Source organism: Ovis canadensis, chromosome 6 (genome assembly GCF_042477335.2).
Source record: "Ovis canadensis isolate MfBH-ARS-UI-01 breed Bighorn chromosome 6, ARS-UI_OviCan_v2, whole genome shotgun sequence".
NCBI classification, from domain to species: domain Eukaryota; kingdom Metazoa; phylum Chordata; class Mammalia; order Artiodactyla; family Bovidae; genus Ovis; species Ovis canadensis.
In genome coordinates, this window is record NC_091250.1 from 39012066 (window position 1) to 39036407 (window position 24342).

General features: G+C 36.8%; 1 protein-coding gene across 4 annotated transcripts in view; it reads right to left on the reverse strand.

The window, feature by feature from the left end:
* Nucleotides 1–22686, reverse strand: part of BANK1 (B cell scaffold protein with ankyrin repeats 1) — a 340384-nt gene extending 317698 nt beyond the window's left edge. For 2 of the 4 annotated variants that reach the window (XM_069593618.1, XM_069593615.1), the window contains exon 1: nt 21852–22324. In XM_069593618.1, the coding sequence (XP_069449719.1) occupies nt 21852–21921 (70 nt within the window). In that variant the 5' untranslated portion in view covers nt 21922–22324. Of the gene's footprint in view, nt 1–21851 lie in introns of all 4 variants that reach the window. The other 2 variants (XM_069593619.1, XM_069593616.1) reach the window with 2 other exon arrangements.
* Between the last annotated feature and the right edge of the window lie 1656 nt (nt 22687–24342).

Genomic DNA, 24342 nt, shown 5'->3' on the forward strand with positions numbered 1-24342 from the left:
CATTCCTACATCTTGATGTAGCTTAAAATTGTTAGCAAAGTTGAAAGTCAGCAACAGACACTTGAAAATACAGACAGAGATGGATGGTATCTTAATTTACTGGAAATTCTCAATACTTCTGGACAGTCATATTTAGGAGGCCATTGGCCTTACCTTTGTATTATCCTGATTCTCACTTACTCTAACATTTCTTAGTTCTCACTCATCACTTCAATGTTTAGATTGGATGTTTTGAAATTCAGCATGATAATTTATCATAACAGTCCATAATTATCATAATGTTGATTAAAAATACCTCAATATCAATTCCCTAATCATTTATATTTTTCATGTGTTTACTTGAAAATCATGTAATGATTATCATAAAAAACAGTTATTCAGACTTTAGAAAGTATAAAGATTATGGAGCACAATTCTTACCCGTAAAGGGACTTAAATACTAGAAAAATCTAATGCATTTTTACAAATTATCTTAACACAAGGTAGTTTATTTTAGTATCTCATTAAGACCTGTGGTTTAATAGTCTTGTTTATCCTAGGGTTAATTACAAATACAATCTTGGGAATAAAATGTCAATAAATCTATAAATATAACAAAATGCAGAACTGAACCTACACATCGAAAATATATAAATTTTACAAAATCTCTGTTTCATGTTAAAAAGTCTAAAAATGTATCATGAATTAATAGGCAAACCACAGTGAACATATAAAACCATGTATTAAAATGTGAACTGCTTTAAGAATGTACACACAAACTCACAATTCCAGACAAATATTATCAATACTTTTTAGTGAAGGGCTATGATACACTGTGATTTTCTTCTTACACTATCCTATATTTTTTAAATGTTCTACATTTTATAAGAAAACACACCTAAAAACAATCCCATATCATTCCTTTCATGGCAAACTAACCTGATGTCAATCCAATTTTTACCGGTAGGAGAAAATGGCCTCAAAATAATTCCCTTCCAGGGTTAAAAAATAGTTCATGTTCTCAGATATTAAAACAAAGTGGGAGCATAAAATAATACTGATGACCTTTTCCAGGGAGTGCATATCTAAATCAGTTGTCTTTCAGAATATCGTTGTCCTCTGAATGGTTAGGACGGAATCGAGCTTTAAGTAATGAAAGCAGAAGCCATCTAGCACCAGGCTTAGCAGAACTTTAGACAAATATTTCAGGAACAGTCCTCACTCCATCTTTTTAAAGTTCTTCAACCTGGTTAGGTTGTATCTTGGTTATTTCTGTTTCTTTACCTGCAAATGTGCAAAAACTGAACCCAAATTCCTAGGGATAAAATCCTAAGCCTGTTTGCTGGGCTCAGGCCTGGCTTTCAGCAGTCATTGATGTATATGGTAGTGATGATGACAATGACAATAATAATTATAATTAAGGCTACAAAGATGTAGTGAGTGCCTAATATGTGCCAACGACTGTTCTGGAGTTTGACAAGCACTAATTCCTTTTAACCTCATAGCACCCCTGTGAACAAATGTTCTTATCCTATTTTCCAGTTGTGGTGATGAGGCAGTAAGAAAGTAAACAGCTTGCAAAAGTTCACACATCTGTACTATTAAAAATTATAATCGCAGCAGCAACAGGTAGCGTTACTGACAAGGATTATTAAGCTGGTAAAACCAACAAATATGGTCAAACAATAATGGGACTTTCTTTTTTTGTGTTGCTATTAAAACAACAATGAATTCCAGAGAGATGTTCCAATAATGAATAAGTATATACATTACCAACGATGTCTACTTAAGGATAACCACGACATATTTTATGATGGTTGTTTTCTTCCTGTGGTTACATCCAGTGTTTTAACTAGGCTGATGGTGTATGAATTTTTGAAGGATGGGGTCTTATTTGCCACACTCATGCTATTCTCTGCTCCTGTTGAGTCCACACATGTTTAGAAGCCTGTACTGCTTTTCTATTTTTGCTATAAAAAGTTACTGCAAACGGTGACTTAAAAGCCACAGAAATTTATTGTCTTACAGTACTGGAAGTTATAAGCGTGAAATGAGTCTCACTAGGCTAAAGTCAAGACATAAACAGGACCATGTTCCTTCTGGAAGCCTTAAGAAAGAATTCATTGCTTGCATTTTTCCAGCTTCTTGAAGCCCTCTAGAGTTCTTGGCTCATGCCCCATTGCCGCATCTTCCAGCCAGCAACATCCGCCTGAGTCCTCCTCATGCAACCGTGTCTCCAGCAGCATGAGAATGCTGCCTCCCTCTTTCACATATATTGGATCTACCTGGATAATCCATGATACTCTCCCCATCTCAAGGTAAACTGTTTAGCAATCTTAATTTCATCCGTAACCTTTAATCCTTTTGTTTGTCATAGAAGGAGGAGGAGGAGAAAGGGAAGACAGATGGAATCACTGACTCGATGTACATGAGTTTGAACCGGTGATGGACCGGTAAGCCTGGCATGCTGCAGTCCATGGAGTCACAAAGAGTCAGACATGACTAACCCACTGAACTGAACATATTCTCAGGTGCAGAGATTAGGATGTAGATATCTTTGGGGAGTTCAGTGGTAAGGACTCTGCCTGTCAATGCAGGAGACATGGGCTCAGTCCCTGTGTTGGGAAGACCGCCTGGAGAAGGAAATGGCTACTCTCGCCTGGAAAATCCTATGGACAGAGGGATTCCTGGTGGGCTACAGTCCACTGGATCTCAAAAGAGTTGAACATGACTGAGCAACTAAAAAACAACAATCTTAGAGAACCATTACGGTGTCCGCCACATTTGAACACTGCTTTCAGCTCTGGTTTCTTCTCTCCTCTTCCTACAGCCTTCTGACATAAAACAGATAGATATACAAGCAAGAACACTCTCTGCTTCTCCTCACACAGTATTTGCAGGATAACCTTGATTAAACAGCTTCAATGATCATTGTTTACATTTCTCATTGAGTCAAAGTAAATGATATGTTAGAAGAATTTTCTAAGAGTCAATTAGTAGGGGTTTGAAAATTCCTTTGAGAATGCAAAGTATTAGGCAGATGCAAATTATTAGCCTTGCATTCTTAAACTACTCTATCGCAGGCATTTTACAGTATATTTTAATCACATCTGTATTACAGCTTTGATGATTTTAAATACCCTAATGGCCTTTATGAAAGACATTTTTTCTAGCATTTCATTGTAGATATTTCACTTCCTATTACTTCACTCATCTCTAAGGACCTCAAAAGTAGCAAAACTCTCTAAATTTTTATGATTATCAGTTGGAAACTGTGGTTGTCTATTCTATCACTTATTAAGAATGTTTCTAAGTCAATCTACTAATAAGTAATGGTATCTTTTATGTTGTATATTATTCTATTAAAATAACTTTCTGTACATACGGCTATTTTATTGATTTAAAAAAGGAAATGCTCACGTGGGAGGGATACCTGCTTGACGTGGATGTATATCTGAGTTTGCATGAGAAAGAAGTGAGTTCACTACAGAGAGGCATACAGTGGCCAAAATGTCAAGCTTTGGAGTCAGGCTGTCATGGAGTCCAATTGGGCAAATAATTAACATCTCTAAAACTAGATTACCTACTTGTAACATTCGGATAATAGAACTTATGAAATTGGTAGTTGAGAAAATTAAATGAGATAAAGTATGTTGAGCATTTATCACAGTGCCTGACACCTGTCAGCTCTAAAAGAAAACTTCCTTTCAAACATCTGGAACGTGAAATATGCCTTTCAAGAGGGCATTTGCCAGAGGTAGGATGCCAATTCCTGGGACACAGGGACTGGAAGTCATAGAGGGAATATCACTCCCTTTAGAACACTCCTCCAATCCTGACTCCTTCAGGCCTATGTTCCAGTTTGGAGCTCCTGCAACTTCAAGAACTCCACCACTATCAAAGACAGAGTGACCCAGAGGCCCAGAGCTTGTCCTTAGCTGCTTTTTTCAAAATTATTTGATTTTCAATCTGTGTATTTGTATGGTCACCATCTACTAATGGCAAGAGGTAATGATTTTTTATTTATGGTAGCCACATAATCTTTTTAAATGTATCATATTTAAGCTAAAAAAAAAATAGCCAAAAGGAAACATTTACTTAAACAAGATGATGGGTAGTATAGTCAAAAACTGGGGAAGGTCTTCACCTCAGTTCAGTTTAGTCGCTCAGTCGTGTCTGACTCTTTGCGAGCCCATAACCACAGCACGCCAGGCCTCCCTGTCCATCACCAACTCCCAGAGTTCACTCAAACTCACATCCATCAAGTCGGTGATGCCATCCAGCCATCTCATCCTCGGTCGTCCCCTTCTCCTCCTGTCCCCAATCCCTCCCAGCATCAGAGTCATTTCCAATGAGTCAACTCTTCGCATGAGGTGGCCAAAGTACTGGAGTTTCAACTTCAGGATCATTCCTTCCAAAGAACACCCAGGCCTGATCTCCTTCACAATGGACTGGTTGGATCTCCTTGCAGTCCAAGGGACTCTCAAGAGTCTTCTCCAACACCACAGTTCAAAACCATCAATTCCTCAGCACTCAGCTTTCTTCACAGTCCAACTCTCACATCCATACATGACCACTGGAAAAACCATAGCCTTGGCTAGATGGACCGTTGTTGGCAAGGTAATGTCTCTGCTTTTGAATATGCTATCTAGGTTGGTCATAACTTTCCTTCCAAGGAGTAAGCATCTTTTAATTTCATGGCTGCAATCACCATCTGCAGTGATTTTGGAGCCCCCCCAAATAAAGTATGACACTGTTTCCGCTGTTTCCCCATCTATTTCCCATGAGGTGATGGGACCAGATGCCATGATCTTCATTTTCTGAATGTTGAGCTTTAAGCCAACTTATTCGCTCTCCTCTTTCCCTTTCATCAAGAGGCTTTTTAGTTCCTCTTCACTTTCTGCCATAAGGGTGGTGTCATCTGCATATCTGCAGTTACTGATATCTCTCCCAGCAATCTTGATTCCAGCTTGTGCTTCTTCCAGCCCAGAGTTTCTCATGATGTACTCTATAGAAGTTCAATAAGCAGGGTGACAATATATAGCCTTGATGTTCTCCTTTTCCTATTTGGAACCAGTCTGTTGTTCCATGTCCAGTTCTAACTGTTGCTTCCTGACCTGCATATAGGTTTCTCAAAAGGCAGGTGGCCTGGTAACCCCATCTCTTTCAGAATTTTCCACAGTTTATTGTGATCCACACAGTCAAAGGCTTTGGCATAGTCAATAAAGTAGAAATAGATGTTTCTCTGGAACTCTCTCGCTTTTTCGATGATCCAGAGGATGTTGGCAATTTGATCTCTGGTTCCTCTGCCTTTTCTAAAACCAGCTTGAACATCAGGAAGTTCACAGTTCATGTATTGCTGAAGCCTGGCTTGGAGAATTTTGAGCATTACTTTACTGGCATGTGAGAAGAGTGCAATTGTGCGGTAGTTTGAGCATTCTTTGGCATTGCCTTTCTTTGGAATTGGAATGAAAACTGATCTTTTTTAGTCCTGTGGCCACTGCAAAGTTTTCCAAATTTGCTGGCATATTGAGAGTAGCACTTTAACAGCATCATCTTTCAGGATTTGAAATAGCTCAACTGGAAGTCCATCACCCCCACTAGCTTTGTTCGTAGTGATGGTTTCTAAGGCCCGCTTGACTTCACACTCCAGGATGTCTGGCTCTAGATTGGTGATCACACCATTGTGATTATCTTGGTCATGAAGATCTTTTTTGTACAGTTCTTCTGTGTATTCTTGCCACTTCTTCTTAATATCTTCTGCTTCTGTTAGATCCATACCAGTTCTGTCCTTTATCGAGCCCATCTTTGCATGAAATGTTCCCTTGGTATCTCTAATTTTCTTGAAGAGATCTCTAGTCTTTCCCATTCTATCGTTTTCCTCTATTTCTTTGCTTTGGAAGGTCTTAGTGAATAAAATTTTCAAAACTCTGTCCCAAGAGACTGTACTCATGACTGCATTCTAAAATGAGTGGTGGCATTCTGGAATAGCAGTTTTGCATCAGGAGTCACCCCCAATCATCAGAGAAAACATTTTTAGCTGTTGCTCAGCCTGCTAACTAGTTCTCATGATTGAATTATTCAGATCTTGGCAGGCCAAGGGATTTTTAGTCACCTGATGTTGAATTAGAGTGAAAATAAAAAGAAGTAGAACTACTCAGCTTGTCCCACCCTGTTTCACTTAAATACAGTCCCTGAGAGCTAGAGCCAACTTTGTGTATATCCCTGGAGCCTAGCACAGGAGATGGCAGGATAGATGAAGGAAGGGTAATTACTCCTACACAGGAATGTAGAGAGAGGCATTAGTCCACCCTTTTCTTGACAAATATCCTCAATTCCAAGTGCCTAGAGAAAGCAATTTTAATTTCTGTAGTTTTTTTTAAGATAAGAGGTACTAATTGAATTACTAGTATGAGCTTATCATTCTCTTGAATAATTGATGTTATCAATATACATAATGCCTCCTGGGTATGAAAGAGGTTGCATGGCTTGTAAAAGATGAAGGTCCATTAATGACAAAGCCAGGATTTGATCCTGTCCTGTCAGATGACTTCAAATCAATTGGTACAAAAATTTTTTATGTTCTTAAACACTTATTGTTTTCTTTCTTTATTATTTTAGGTCCATCAGTTAGGTCCAATTTTGCCTTTAAAAATGCTATATACATACTTATAGGTAAAAAAAAATGTGTACAACACCAACATGTAAACAAGATGAAGTTTGGGCAGTACAATGAAATGGAAGTTTATGTTTCTTCCTTATATTTCCCAAATTTTCTACAATGAAAACCATCCACAATAAGGCTTAGAGAATAAAGTTAACTCTTTATTGTTGCAGGGCCAATAAGCATCTTGTAAGTGTTAATTTACATCATCAATCTTTAAAAAACAATATGGGAGACAACACTAGGGACTTGCTTGGCTATAGAACCCTTTCCAAACAATAAAACTGTACTCTTCCCACTGTATCATGATACACTCAAGGGATCAAAGTGACATAAGCATTGGAAAACGTTGAAAACAATGGCAACATAACTTACGAAATATTAACAAAAATATTTGGGAAAGAGACTCACGCTTTATTTAAACGAAAGTTAAATTATAATTCTCATTTATAATAATAATTTAAATGAGAGTTGAAACTTAGGCAATGTACAGCATGGTGACTACATGTCACCATGAAGTCACTGAAGGTAACATGGTGACTACAGGAACAACACTGAATTGTATACTTAAAATGGCTAAGACAGTATACATATATTATTTTTAATTGAAGTATAATTGACCTACAACACTGTGTTAATTTCAGGTGCACAACATAATGATGTGACACTTTTGTAAATTACAAACAATCACCATGAAAAGTCTAGTTACCATCTGTTAAAATACAAATTTATTACAATATTATTGACTATATTCCCCTTGTTGGACATTTCACCCTGCTGCCCGTGACTCATTTATTTTGTCTGAAAGTTTGCACCTCACAGTCTCTCTCACCACTCACTCTCCCTCTCCCCTCTCCCTCTTTCTCTATGGCAACCAGTGTTTGTTCTTTGTATCTAAGACTTTGTTTTGGCTTTGTTACATTGGGCAATTTGTTTTGTCTTCTATATAAGTTAAATCATACCGAATTTGTCTTTCTTTAAAATGGCAACCCACTCCAGTGGCCTTGCCTGGAGAATCCCAGGGACAGGGAGTCTGGTAGGCTGCCGTCTATGGGGTCGCACAGAGTCGGATACAACTGAAGCAACTTAGCAGCAACAGCAAGTTAATAAAAATAATTCATATTTAATTACTTAACTAAAATAATTATTTAAAGTAATAAAAATAATCTTGTCTGGAGGATGATCTGTTCTTCTATCCAATAAATCACTGTGGATTTCCTTCTTTTTGTTTCCTTTTGTTTTAAAACATTGTGCAATATATTTAAATGAGGTAAGAGCACAGCAGAAATATTTACAAATGCTACATCACCAAATAGCCATACAAATGTAATTTTAAAATGTATATGCAAATAGTAAATGTATTAAAGCAACAAAGCTAAACAAGTAAAAGTATTAGAAGTAAACATAGAAAAACAAAAATTAGAAGTACATATATCTCTTTTTTCTACTTTTTTAACCCTGGTACGTATTTTCACCTATGGGTATGTATTATTTTAGAAAAAAGAATAATAAAGAAAATGATTTAATCTTCTATACATAAATGCAGGATATTAAATTTCATAAACTTTTAGACAATAATAATACTTTTTCTATTTATCCCAAAAGATATTCTAATTAACTAAATACTCTAAGTTATATTAAAAGGTTATAGAAATCTTAGTAAAAATAACTAATGTATTTGTTATCAGATTTAAACATTAACATAATACTGAGAACTGCCTTAAAATTATCTTTGTGTAAAAGGTTCTGTGAGTTTGAAACATTTTTCATAATCAAAGGCAGTTCATGTGCAAACCAAACAATTAAGAAAGAACTTGGAAATCCCAGGCTGGTTAACTAAGGGTAAATATAGAACTCCAAGGATATTCATAAACAGGGCATTCAGAAATGGCTTCACCTTTATTTATTCTCTTTCATAAACTTAGTCAGCAACTCTAATGTCACACTTTGTACTAGCTCATCAGGAAGCATCTATTAATGTGCTTCTCTCTGTTGAATGGATGCCAGAGGCTACCCATTCCTTTAAATAGCATCCAATCTATTTGAGCAATAGCAGTCATTGTCATATTAACGTTGCTTTCTATGTGACCTACTAAGTTAGTCCATCTCTAAGACATAAAACTCATTCTCTAAGTTATTTGCATTTATATCAGTTTCTGTTGTTTTAGGTAGAAAAATATTTCAGCAATAATTTATCTGAGTGACTCTTATTAGCCCATATATTTGCATCAAACATGTGCTTCACTGACAAACATTTCTAACATGAAAAACATCTGTCAAGTTGTTCTTAATTTTAGAATCTTCTAATGAATGAAATCCCAATAATTCAACAATGTGAGGCCATTTACATAGCATACATGATTATTGAGACAGTGGCAGGTTTATACATTTAACATGTGAAAATATCTTTTAAGTTATTTGCTCAGTTAAGATGTACACATGCTATCTGAATATCAACATCATAAACACAACACTCCAAAATACTCTTATCTTAGAATTCCCTAGGTTCTTTCCCAGTTCCATTTCATCCCCACATTTCCTCCTGTTTTCTCTGGCACATCCCATAATAAAAGTCCCACCAGAAAAGTCAGAAATAATCATAAGAGAATTTTAAAAATCAGCAAATTGTCTATGCCCTACTTAGCCTGCCAACGCCATTTCCCTATCTACAGCCCCCTCCACTTTTATTTCTATGATAAGCCTCCTTTCCTTCTGCTCATTTCAAATGTGGTCAAGAGCAGAGTGAGAACTTTATTTACCCAATGGGATGAACAGAACTGAAGAAAAAAACTAAAAAGAGTGCCATCAATTTCTGGTTGAAAGAACTCAGAAATCTCAAGAAATTGCCATTTAACAAGGATGATAATTTTTTGTGCAAAAGAACTTACTTCTCTTCCAGTGTTGTGATAACAAAGCATACCATGGTTAAAAACATTTATGAGACAATGGCTTCAAGGAAATTGAACAGACACTGTTAGTTGCATAATTTCTCAGGCTATTTTAATGACCTTATATATATATGATATATATATATAATACATATATCATATTTATACCTATACATATATATCATATGTATGATATATATATCAAAACTTATTTCACCACAGAACACCTTTTTTTCCCCAAGGAATATATATGGTACGGAATAACAGGGGCAACGCAGTATTAAAGGAACGAAGCTCGAAAGTATGAACTCTTTAGATTTTTGAGGCATTGGCCATCAGGTAAGAGAAGTGTGGGTCACCCTTCATAACGTCCCACGTGGCTGCTGGCCTACCTGCCTTGCAGCAACCATGACAGTCATCAATTACAGAGTACGCGCCCGCTTCAAGTACTACTACACACTCTTTCCTCATTTCATTGTGAGGTATGGAGAGCTCTTGTCACAGAGTAACTTAAGGTCCTATGACTAACTACTAGGTGATTCTGCTAGGCTTTGAATTCAGAATGAGGAGTTCAGAGTCTAGATTTGTATATGCACCAGATCAGAGAATTATTCTAAGAGGTCATACAATAAAATACTACATGTGAACATACTTTCTAACGATTCTTCTATGTTTTCATAAGGAGAGCAGAAATGAAATGGGTGTTAACTGCTGGATTCTCAGAAGGCTGGCCTTCATAAAAGTAATAGAAAAGCTGTCCTTTCCTTTCCATAATTACAGGAAATGAGGGTTACTCAGAACTAGAAATTTGCTTTGGGGATCCTTTCTGTTATTCTGCTCACCCTTAGATGTCTAGGTGAAACACTGTATAGATTTATACCCTATAAGGAATACACTGCTCAGACATAATTTAAACAATTTCAAATATATCGCTAAAACACTGCCTGCGCAACTATATCAACTATTATTTAATTACATGATGATATAAGAAATGCCTTCATTGCAAAAGTTCAGAGACTGAGTCAACTACACTATGGTCCAGCTTTTCTGTACATTCTTCTGTCTTCATAGGGCTGGGAGGGCAGGAAATATACTATATGGTATAGCTATGAACAAAGTCTCCTTCAAGAATAAAGAAATGAAAGTTTACTACATTTTTATTTTTAAAAATATGATGCTTAAACAGAATTAAATTCTCAAAATGAGAAAAATGTTCTTTACCCATTAACTATTTTCCCTGAAGACTACATTGTATTCATATATAGAACCATAGCATTTATTTTCATAACAGATCACAGGTTTCTTCACGTTCAGTTTGGAGTGAAAACCCAGAGAAACATGTGTTTGAGATATTATTATACTGTTTAATGTAGTGTTGAGAAAAATTAAACAGGAGAACTGAAAGAACATTTATATGAGGCTCTCAATCCTGAGATTCATATGTACGCGACACCCGAAGTGTGAGAATGAGCCATGTAAACACATTCCTTCTAATAAAAGTGCAAGTTGAATGCAGCTTATGCTGAATGTAATATCGGCCATTTGCTAAGCACCTGTTATGAATGCTCTAGGTGCTCTACACACAGAATTATATTTAATCAACCCGAGGCTATAAAATAGCTGTGTTACCCACTCCAGATATAAAAGAATTGGATCCTACATAAGTAATCAGCTCAAAGTCACACAAGTGATAAACCCTATATCTGAGTTGACACAGATAAGCTACAGATATCAGTACAGATAATGAACTCACAAAGGGTAACACAACTTGCAGCCTAAGTTATCTTGTCAAATAACATGATAAATTTTAACAACGTAAAACTGGAAAAATGTATAGGAAACATGTAAGAGATTAGGAGATTAGTTTGGTCTATAAAACAAACAAAATTTTTGATAAATTTTAAACTGAAACTCTATATATGTATCCAAAGATCTATCAAGTTCTTTTTAAAAAGGAATTATGCCTTTTTTTTTCATTTTAACATCTTATTCAGTTTAATACTGATAAAATATTAGATATTTTCTATCTCATAATTTCAGTGCAACGGTCACATCTTTCCAATTAATGATTCAACTCAATTAATGAGCTAATTTTGTGAAAAAATATTATCTGGAAAGACATCTCAAATATAGAAAGTAATATCTTGTAACATTTTTTCACAGAAGCATATCAGGAAAGTTCAATCTTCATGTAACTGCAATATGAGTGAGTTGAAAGTTTCCAACTTTGTCAACTGAATTAAATAACCCAAGTTACTATATACTTATTCTGAAACCTTGGACCTTTTGGACACAGAATTTTTTATCCATATTAATCCAACAGAATAGTTGATAGCATTTAATGTTGATTGGTGCTAATGGTAAAAAATCTGCCTGCAATGCAGAAGACACAAGAGACTCGAGTTCAATCCCTGAGTCAGGAAGATCCCCTGGAGGAGGGCATGGCAACTCACTCCAATATTCTTGCCTGGAAAATCCCATGTTACAGGTTACAGTCTGTAGGGTCACCAAGAGTCTGACATGACTGAGCAACAATAATTACACTTAATTCCCTAACTTGAAGTTCTTTCTGATTAAAACTGGTAGATGGCTTTCTATTAAATGCTTCTAAACTATGTGTTACACAGCATCCCAATTATTTCATGGGAAGGAGAAGTGGACAAAATCATCTTTAAATGAAAGTGGAAAAATAGAATAATAAATATCTATTAATAGCCAAAAAAATATTATGGAAAAGGCGATTTCTTGGGAGAACTTTCCTTAGCAGAAATTGGCTTGGGAATAAACAAAAACATTAGTGGAACAGAGAATTCAGAATGCAAATTCCCAGATACATGAAGCTTTGCTGTATGGCAATGGTGGTATTTCGATTCACTTACAAGAGTAGGATTCATTTTATAAATGTTTTTCTCAACTAGCTGCCCATATTAAAAAAGAAAAACTTAAGTTGGATTTTAGCCTCATGCTATACACAAAAATAAATCTCAAGCATACTACATGCAACTATAAAAATTAAAATCTTAGAAAAAAATACAGAAAATTACAGTGGTCACTTAGGGATTTTTAAGATTCCCCTAGCCAAGACAGGGAACAGAATTGTGAAAGAAAATATAAGTGTATTTGAAAAAATGAGCATTAAAATGTATTCAGTGGCAACAAACACCATAATCAAAATCATTTAGAAAGATCACAATAGACTAAGAAAAATACCTGTGATGATAAGATAAAGTTTAAATCTTCAATATATAATGTGACCTCACAAGTTATTAAGGTAAAAGATATAATAGAAATATGAGTAAATGATATGAAAAATCGTAGGTAAATTTTAGCATTTACACTATTTAAGTATTACTCTATGATTTAAACATTCAAGTAATACTATAATGTCATTATTAAAATACCTCTGTGGGTAAGCATGAATGGGGAGAGGGTCTCTTTAAACTATTGGAGGAATTGTGAATTATGTTAGCATTGTTCGTGTCAGATATTGGTAATATTTATATAACAGTATTTCATAAGAAAGAAATCAAACCTTCAACAGATTCCATTGGGATTTTTTGAAAACTTAGAGCGGTGCTATCCAACAGAAAATACAATATAAATCACAAGTGCAAATCCCATATGTAATTTTAATTTTTTAACAGCTCTGTAACAACAAATAAAAAGAAATAGGTGAAATTATAGCAATATATTTTATTCAATCCAGTAAAACATGTAAATCAATATTAAAGTTACTGAAAGATTTTACATTCTATTTTAAATCCTTGAAAACTAGTGAGTGTTTTTACATTTACAGCATATCTCAATTTGAACCAGCTGTATTTCAAGTGCCCAAGAGCCACATGTCTAGTTGATACAGTGTCAGGAAGCACAGTATAGTGTTTTTTGCCCATCAACAGACAGAAAGTATGGAAGAGTTCACTGATCTGACATCATAGAACAAACCTGCATTCAGAGAATACAATTTTCAACTCACTGTCATTTATTATCAAAATCTTCTATGACACAAGTAGTATGTAACAGGAACTGCCCAAATTTATAACTATTCCAACTTGCCCGAATGTGTTTTCACTTAGCAACATTCAGTTACCTGGATTCAAACAGGAAGAATACAGCTGGATAGACTTATACAGGGTTGGAGTTTAATCAAGCAGCTCTGATGGAAAAAGAGGGGCTACAAGTTGAAACATATGCAAAGACATGACTGTAATAGCGATGCACTGATTCAGATTTGGATAAAAAGGAAGGGATGATCAATAAAAGCAAAACTATGGAATAATCCAGCATGGAAATAAAGGTTCAATGCAAGTAAATATTCATTATTTCCCACTAACATTCATGCCTATAGAGAGAAGGAGATGGGGAGGGGGAAAGGGAATGAAGGAGGGGAGGGGAGGAGAGGGAGAAGAGAGGCACTCCAGAATCATGGAAGAAGAGAAGGAAAGAAGGGAAAGGATGAAACAGAATATTTAAACACATAAGAAAATATCTACATTAAAATGTGTTCATAATGAAATTTATGGAACTTATCTCTGAACCTTTTCACAGGAAAAAATCTCCTTTGGTGTAGTGCTATCAGCTTTTGAGTACAAATAAACCATCACACTAGCACAGATCTTAAAACAAAAAACAAATACACAAAACCCTTTCTCTAACCCACATCTCCTGCAAATGGCTACTTTCTTTCTACATTCTGGAGCCAAGCTTTCAAAAGCTGTCTACATGGTATCCACATCCTCATCTACCTTCACCCTTCAACTCTCATCCCCTCTCCTAAAGCTACTTAACCTCTCTCCCTACAGTCATCGCTAAGTTTCATGTCAGATTCATCAGTTAAATTTCAGTCTTCAATTTGCCTGAACTATTTAAAGAATTTCAATCAGTTCACCACTCCTGCCTCCCCAAAACACCTCATTCTTGAATTCCTCCCATTATACTATTTTCCTCCTTCTCTTTTCAGCCTCTCCTCAATCATATAGGGTAACTCCTCTGTCTCTATCAATATGTAAATTTTACTTTATGTGGTTCTTTACCCTGGGTCAGCTTTTCTTTCCACTCTAAACACTTCTTTTCTGCTATCTTATTTACTGATACAATTTTAAAGACTGTGCATACCTGTGCGCTCAGTCGTGTCTAACTGTTTATAACTCCATGGACTGTAGCCCGCTAGGCTCCTCTGTCCATGGGATTTCCCAGGCAAGAATACTGGAGCAGGTTGCCATTTCCTTCTCCAGGGGATCTTCCCAACCAAGGGATCAAATACACATCTCCTGCATTGGCAGAGAGACTCTTTACTAGCTAAGCCAAGGTATTTTTCCCAATTTTATATCTCTAGCCTGAACTCCCTTTCTGAGCTCCGTATCATAACATTAAATGCTTATCTGACATCACTACCTGAGTATTTCTCATCTAGCCCAAATCTAACACATGCAAAATTGAAATTGAATGTTCTCATGCCCTTGCCATTTCTTCCTCGTCCTTCAGTCTTTTCCATTTGGAGTAAATGATAACTTTATGATCTTCCCAGTTTTCCAGGCCACAAACCTACCATTGACTCTTCACATCTCTTTCCCCCTCAGACTCTGTATCTACTACTATAGCACAAAAAGTATATAGTTCTCAATAAACACATCCATTTCTCCCTTTATTTTACTTTTGGATAAATCCCTAATTGTTCAAAAACATCCATTGTTGACCTCTTCTAATTAACTGTACCAAAAGCACCTCACAAGATCTTTTATTTTTTTCAGATCATAAACTCTTTTTATTTTCACCTTCATTGATTCAGAAGGTGATTTAGAAGAAGAAGAACCTTTCACGTGATCGTCTAAAAACAAAAATCTAGTCATGTTATGCTTCTGCTTTAAAATTCTTCAGTATCTACTCACACTTGGGGGACTTTTCCTTCAGGTTTAGGTAATTTAGTTTCAGTTTACTTTTCCAGCTTCTCCTGCAACTCTCCCCTTGCTCATTATAAGACTGACTGTAACCTTGTTAAACTCTGAAAAATTTTCTGTCACTGAGTCTCCTTCCTTCACCTACATCATTACACTTAATTGATCACACCTGAACTTCATTAATTTGTGGCTATCTCTCCAATTTGGTAAGAGCACACCAAATTCTAACCTTGTTTCCAAGGTGATCATTAACACTATTAATAACATATCATCTGTAACCTAATGAGGATACTAAACTTTCTACTTGATTACTACAAAAGATCTTAATCAAGGACCAATCTCTGAAGTAAAATGCTGATTACACTGCTTCAGATTGATATTAATCCACTGATAGTGTGGATAAAGTGTTCACAATGGCCTGTCGGTGGTGCTGTTTTTTATCATCTGCCAGGAGGATTGAGATAATAGCTTGTAAATTATGCTGGAGGAATTTTATAATTCCTCTTTCTTTTTTAATAAGATAAATGTCATAAGCATCCTATTTGTGTGCCTCAATTTAAACACATTTTAAAAGTTTGTCAGAAACAGCATGCTATAAACTTTTCATATAAGTAAAATGACTGTATTAACAAAGCATAAAAATTCTATTGCCAAATTTTATAATTATTATAATTTTATAACTACATAATTCAAAACTCTAGACTTCTTAATAGAGCTTAACTCATAGTATTAACCTTTGAATGAGTTATTTCCTCACCAACTAATGAGACTTCAAGTTCTTCAAATATGCACCATAAAGCTAGAAAACTCCAAATATTTTTATCTAGAGGATCACCAGACTTCCTCACAAGGCACTCTTTTTTTTAATCACATAAAAGGAATAGATCTAATTCTGATGATTTTGAATTTTCAATGGAAAATTCTTAGAAGACATCGCTTTAACAATAACAGCAATTTTCTAAAAGAGGAGAAGCTTACAAGAACAGGAATGGCAGTGTTTGAGAAATAAAGGTATTCTAACCCAAACTCCTTTTTTCCCTCAAAAAAAAAAAAAAAGAAAGAAAAGAAACTCATTCAAACTAGTTCATTGCAGGATGTCACAGGCATTTCATGAACAGACAATATCAGAACAACAAGTGCAGCGGGGTCTTACATGACTTGGAAATGGAAAGTGAGAAACCAAGACTCTTCCCTCTGTCTTTCAGTCCTCCTTAATTCTCTCTTCTAGTCTTTTTTCTAATTATCCATCTTCCACATGAGTCAACTAGTTGTCACTCTCTATTGTATGTCACCGAACATTGACCTTCCACTGCTAACAGTCTCATTATCTATTGTTTGGAAGGAAAGAAGGGCTTTGTTGAATCCAACAAATCTTTAAATGCCAGACAACACACATCATTGGCCATTAAGCAGTCAACGGACTGGCTCCAATAGGGACCCAATAGTTCACGAATTACATTAAAGCTGTAGTTGTCTCCTGAGATTTCTTAATTACACTGGTCTTCTAAATCTAAATAAAATGTGATTGGCCAATGCAGAAAATGTGTACATTTTAAGGATTCTTCATACAGTCACAAGAAGTACGCTAAAATTTGTCATTCCAGTGCCATGATTTTATAGAATCCTACCACTTTGATGTGATATGTTTCTGCATGTTGATGTTTCTCCACCCTGCACCCCATCCCTTAAAAAAAGGCTTTAACAGTTTAGAAAACTGTTAGGAAATGAAAGGCCACAATGAATTATTAAATGTTTTCATATGATTATATGAAACAACATAACTTCTTGTCCAAATTAGGTGCTAATCTTCTGACATGCTCACCTATCAAAGTAATGTGATATCCCAATCACATAAATTCAAAGTAGAAACATAATACAGGATAGCTACTAAAAGGCCAACATTTCAAGTAGTCTGAAACTATATTGTTCTTCTGAAAGTTAGACATGATCCTACAGATAAATATGAAATAAAAGGGAATGAGACCATTGATCCTGATTGAAGGATGAGGTTGACACCTCAACCCAGATCATGACCAAACAAAATCGGGCAAATGAAACTCCACGTTAAGAATGTCTTGTGCTTTTCAGTATGTCTTCCTTATTAAATGGAACACATGAAAATGAAGCAATGAGAATTACTAATATGAAGCTTAAAAGAAAAGGAAATATGACACATAGTTCATATGATAAAGCAAAACTTGAACTGGATACAAAGAAAATCTTACAAAATACCACAAGGTAATAATGAATTACTTCTCATGATTACAAAGAGAAGTAATCTTTCTAGATTATCTCAATCAGGAGCATTTGGAAGCAGCAAAGAAATTTACATCTAATGGTAAAGGTCTAAAAGGCTCATTATATTTCTGAGTGAAAAATAAATACAGGAGGGTATAATTCCATATAATATCTGTTATCTTCACCACCTGAACTATTTTAGTATCTGCAGTAAAACATAGACACCATCTTTATATTTCAAATAGGAAAGAATTATAAGACCATATGACAACTCATTTTTAAATAACAACTTCTAGAATATTTGTCCTTCCTATTCTTATTTCATAGATGTCTCCAAAATTATTCTAAGATATTCTATTTTATATATATATATATATATATATAAAGTAATAAAATAGCAACTGTACCTTAGATGATCAGGTAGTGAGTGAAAGTTGCTTGGTGACCCCCATAGACTGTAGCCCACCAGTCTCCTCTGTCCATGGGATTCTCCAGGCAAGAATACTGGAGTGGGTTGCCATTCCCTTCTCCAGGGGATCTTCCCAACCCAGGGATTACAGCCAGGCCTCTTGTATTGGCAGGCAGCTTCTCTACCATCTGAGCCACCAAGAGAGCCCTGGTCAGGTAGCAGCCATTTAATTTCTTAAAACATGTGATTTATATTTGACAGGAATGATATTCTTTACATTAGATTTGTTTTTCAGCCTAGCAGTAAATGTTTTGGTAAAACAGATCTTCTATCTTCTTATAATTTGATGAAATATTCCACAATTTTACGTTTGATGCTTATTTTTTTCATATTTTTTTTTTGCTTTAATTGGGTCATAATTGATTCTCTGTGATACGGAGAAATAATTCTGAAATAATATAGCTCTCATTTTGTCCCATTAAATTCCCATTTTATTCTTTCTTGTAACTGCTCTAATTTAAACCCTTTTAATCAATCTTTTTTTTTTTTTTTTCTCATTGCGGATTCCTTTTTTTCCCCTCCTCCCGGAACTATTAACCACACTATTTCCCCAAGATTATGACAATGTCTTTCTATAGGAAGCCACATTCCCCAGTCTTTTTTGATGTGGGAGTTTGATGGCTTCATCCTTTTAAGTTTTTCCCCAAGTCAGCATGAGGTAGTTTCTCAACAAGAATTTTACTTTCCACATGCAAATATTACACTATCAATCAATGACCAAAGGAGTAAAACAATAGCCAACATGTATTAAGCAATTACTATTTGCTATGGCACCTTGAAAAGCACTTCACATGCATTTTCTCCTTTAATCCTCAAAAACATTCTTTCAAATAAATGCTATTGTTCCATCCACATTTACTTTGTAACTGGACAAATTGATATAATGATAGATTGATTTATTTATCCAAGATCACAAAGCAGATAAGCAATGAAGCTGGACTGGATTTGAAGCAGTCTGAGCTGCTGCTGCTGCTAAGTTGCTTCAGTCATGTCCAACTCTGTGCGACCCCATAGACGGCAGCTCACCAGGCACCCCCGTCCCTGGGATTCTCCAGGCAAGAGTACTGGAGTGAGTTGCCATTTCCTTCTCCAATGCATGAAAGTGAAAAGGGAAAGTGAAGTCGCTTAGTTGTGCCAACTCTTCACGTCCCCATGGACTGCACTACCAGGCCCCTCCATCCATGGGATTTTCCAGGCAAGAGTTCTGGAGTGGGGTGCCACTGCCTTCTCCAGTCTGAGCTGAGGCCATCCTAAGTAGGGCATGATCATGATCGCCTATAGCACGTGTTCAGAAAGACACGGCAAGAAAAGGTTCCTATGCCCAATATGCTGCTATATGCCTGAAATCCTAAGCAATTAAATATTATACAATTATTCCATATTAAGAAGGCCCTGAGAGAGCACCTCACTTTAAAATCTCAACATAAATAAGCCTATCAGAACCTTTCCAGCTTGTCTGAAGAAAGTTTTATCAGTCAGCAGAGTTAAATAAAGGAATCTCCATGGTAGGAGAAATCTAGATCACTGACTATGCTGGAAGATTATAGTTGGAGGGAAAAGCTTCAAATCCTCAAGAGCTTTAGACACAATGCTTAGACAAACTATTCCTCACAAACTATGTATAAGCATCTAGCATACGGTGAGACAGGACAGATGCTCTCTGCTTTTAACCTAACAATTCATCTTTGTCTTCATCAGCGGCCTCAAATAATATTAATAAGAAATACAGAAACTATGGAGTAGAGAATATTCTATGCTTTAGTAAACAGTCTTTATTGAAAGTAGCAGTCAAAATTAGATTTAAACAATCATTAGTTTTGGAATAAAACAAAGAAGGAACTTCTCTTTTGGACATTAGTAGACAGGATCTAGTTACTCATAAACCAGAAAAGAGAGTCTAATGGAATTTTCATCCACTGTGCATCATTTTCACACTGTCTTAGTTCTGGGTATCATATTTTTCCTTCTTCCCCTAAATGACAAGTTGAACACTCTGATGGAAATTTATACAATGTTGTCATTACAAATACAACATACACCAACTGCTGGAAATATATCTTCATAGGCACAAAAATGTTATTTACCACTTTAGATTGTGTTTGCCCATTTTAGTCATTTTACTACACAACTCTTGGGGATGGATAGGTAAAAGACTGTTGGTAAAATGATGAATGAGATCTTCAGATACTTATTGGTCATGGAACTGCGGGCAACTCACTCGTTGAGTCTCAGTTTGCTCATATCTAAAGTGAAGCAGTTGGAGTAACTAACCCCTAATGTGTCACATTAAGCCAAAGTCTATGACGCGACAGAGACACCTGCCCAAAGCAGAGAGAGAGGTCACACAAAAAGGTTTTTGTTTAAAAAAAAAAAAAGAGAGAGAGAGAGATTAATCAGAACTAGTTCTTTTAGAAGACTATCCACATCTAGGAATGGCATGGATTAACAACAAAAGAGAGCTCGTTAGAAGTGTCATTAGCTGAGCCAAATAAGGAGGTAAATGAATCAAGTAAAATAATATTGTACTGGAGGGACCAAAAGAGATGAGGGGAAATGCACAGGAGGAACAGGGAGACTCAGAATGAGACAAAAGGTAATTTACATCACTTCAGCATTATTCATACTACCAAACACCTCAAAGCATTACTTGAGCATTAAGTGAAATAATAGTCATGTTTTGTCTAAACTGCTCAATTTAGAAGTTTGAAACAAACTGTAGCTGATTCTATTTAACAAAATTGTTCAACCAAAAATACAAAAGAGCTAACCTGCTGAAGGTTCAAAGGTTTATTTACTGAAGCAAGCCAAGATGCAGTCCATCAGACCATAGCTTTCAGAATGTCAGTGTTCACTACACAGAAAGTTAACATATTAAGATATCAATTCTTTTCTTGTCATTTCCACTGCCACAAGTACACTTCCTATTTTAACTAAAAAGCAGTATTTTGAAACTCATATGTGAAAAAACACACTTGCCATAGCTAAAACCATAATTTAATTTTTTAAAATGCTAGTAAGCTATGAGAAACTCCATTCAGCAAATCAATAGAATTTCACTCAGATTTTTTTATCGCTTATGTCAGTGTGAACATCTCCAGTACTCTTAATATGCAAGTGAAGCCTTTTTCTTTTTAATTTTCAAAACTGAACACTTTATAATCATTATACAATTCACAAATGCATTTGACGTATTTCAAAAAGAAGTGAAAACAAGTGCCTTCACTTCCATTAGACCCGTAAATGCATTTATGTATTGAGCCGAATTGACTGCTCTTCCTTTTGCGTTAGGAAAAGCTGTTTCCAGGACTTTCTACAGAAAGTAATCTGTCTGACTAGCAGGTCACAGGCCATTTACCGGTTTGGATTTGGGAAGCCCCGGCAGGTAAACGGGCAGTTTTGCTGTAACATGTTGACAGAATTTTTAGGCTGATGTGTAACTGTAAAACACATTTCAAGGTGATTTTGGATACTAGAGGCGGCTGTTTCAGGTGCCCTGGAGAGTGCCAGCTCCTCAGAAGTTGCAGCACTGGCCGTGGCACGCTGCCCAGACCTCAAGAGCGCTTCCACCTCCTCGCGTCCGGGTTCCCCCGGCCAAGAAGCCCGCGGCAGAAGCGGGCAGAGCGGCAGCCTGGTCCCGCACCGCGAGGAGCACGGTCTCCGCGGGACCCCGGGGCCGGCCGGTCTCCCTCCCGCCTCCCGACCGCGCGCGCACCCACCTGGGGGCGCTGGGCCGCCTGCAGGCTGCTCGCAACTCCCGCGCGCCCAGGCTGGCGCTGCTGGCAGCATCGCGGCCGCTGAAGCCCAGGCGCCTGGACGCGTGCCCGCGGAGCCCGGACTCTCTCGATCTGAGGTTCTCCTCGACCTGGTCTCCAAGCCTCGCTGTCCTCAGCCCGCTTCCCACCGCGGCGGCTGCGGCCGAGGTCCCGGAAACGCAGCCCCTGGGCGCGGGCCGCAGGGCGAGGGCTCGCCGCGCTGGGCTCCCTGCGGAAGTGAAACTGCTCACGGGCTCGCGCTGGTCTCCTTTTTAGGCCACTTTGGTTTCTCCTAACACTCTTCGGTGGAGAAGGCAATGGCACCCCACTCCAGTACTCTTGCCTGGCAAATCCCATGGACGGAGGAGCCTGGTAGGCTGCAGTCCATGGGGTCGCTTGGAGTCGGACACGACTGAGTGACTTCCCTTTCACTTTTTACTTTCATGCATTGGAGAAGGAAATGGCAACCCACTCCAGTGTTCTTGCCTGGAGAATCCCAGGGACGGGGGAGCCTGGTGGGCTGCCATCTATGGGGTCGAACAGAGTCGGACACGACTGAAGCGACTTAGCAGCAGCAGCGGCAACACTATTCGGGCCTGTTCCCTCCTCACCTTTTCACTCAGGACATTTTTAGAGCGAGGTTACCTGTTCCTGTCGACTTTCTTGTCCCATTCAAGGGCTTCTGCGATGCCCTTTCTTCCTGGAAGAAATAGGGTTACCAGAACTAGACACGTACTGGAAAAGAGAGAGAGTTGTTCAGTAGCTCAGTCGTGTCTGACTCTTTGCCACCCCATGGACTGCATGCAGCAAGCCAGGACTCCCTATCTCTCTTTATCTCCCTGAGTCTACCTAAGTTCATCTCCTTTGAATCGGTGATGCCATCCAGCAGACCTACAGATATGGATGGGTCAGTAAAGGTATAGGTAATACTGTAGATAGAGATATATAGTTGGAATTTTTTGGTTTGGGTTTGGGGGGCTTGTTTGCTTTGATATTGCATTTGCCCAAACATTTTAGGTTAGATCCATAAATTATGTATTTTATATTTCCTACGCCTGCTCAAAACTGGCCCTAGTTAAAAAACAAAATAGACATGGATCTAAATTGGTCCTTTTGTTTGTTTGTTTGCCCTAAAGACTGAAATACTCAAGAGTTTCCCCAGAGCCTTAAAATAAACATCCCTTCTTCTCTCAGGGATTTCTTAATGAGTAATTTACCTTCTGAAGTTAAAAATATTTTTGAAGATCAATTTGAAGAGTTGGTAATTGTTCATGCCTAAATGTCCCCCTCTGTCTTTTTATAAAAGTAACCTAGAAAGGAGGCTTATATACCAACTATTTATATTTGTAGACCAACTATTTGATTTTGATCTCATAAAGTCTATTTTAGGAATGGCATACAAATCAAGTATCAAAACTTTGTTCTTTCACATAGCTGAATTTGTTTTACATTTTGTATTATGATGAAGTAAAATGGGAGAAATATGTCAGCAAATTTGAAAGCTATTATAGATACATTTATATATATACATTCAATATATATTCCAATTGTTCCCTTAACCTCATTGTTAACTTTAAGTTAATTTCCGGTATTTGAAATAATGGAGCAGAAGAGTTTATTTAATTTATGAAATAATATCATATTGACAAATTTATTGTCTTCTACAAGTGCCTGTTTACCAAGAGACCACAGTACAATAAGGTAAAAACAGAGAGTTTGAGTTAAAGAGTATATAAACTCTTGGTCAATATTTTCAGAAATTCAGTTCTCAGGAAAGCATAAATCTTCTTAAACCAATCCATTGGGTAGACAGTGTTCTCACTGATGCATCTTCACAAAAGATGCTTTGACCAAGATTCTGAGGGGAAAGTGATGAACACCTTCTAACTCCTGCTTGCCAGTTAAGGGTCCATCTCTTCAAAAGCATCCCAGTTTTCTCTCTGCAAATACACAATGCTCATTCCCTCCTTGCACACGAAGACTTGTTCACAAGGTTAATCTTCAGATAGCAAATTGTCACATATCGCATAGCCTTCTTGTATGAAGAGCCCTAGACTGGAAGTCAGAAGGCTGTGGCTGCCATCTTGACTTTCCTCCTCACTATCTGGGCAGCTGGAGCAATTCTGTTATTTCTGAGCCTTGCATAATCCCAGCTAAATGAGGAAATTGAAATAATTATACTCAGGACTCTGCCAGCTCTACAGTTTTATGACACTGTCTCATCTAATAACAATATTTATAATACATAGGATAATTAAGTATTTTTGGATACTTCTACAACTTTATCAGTATGATCCTGGTAAGTGGAAAAATGAAAACAAAAATGTGTCTAAAATTCGGAGCTGTTTATATTAGGTTACTTTATTGAATAAGACTGTGTTAGAAAAGCCTAAAAATCTATAAAGTTCAAACATTATTCTAGCTTTGTTTTTGTTTCAGGTACTAACTCTTGTTC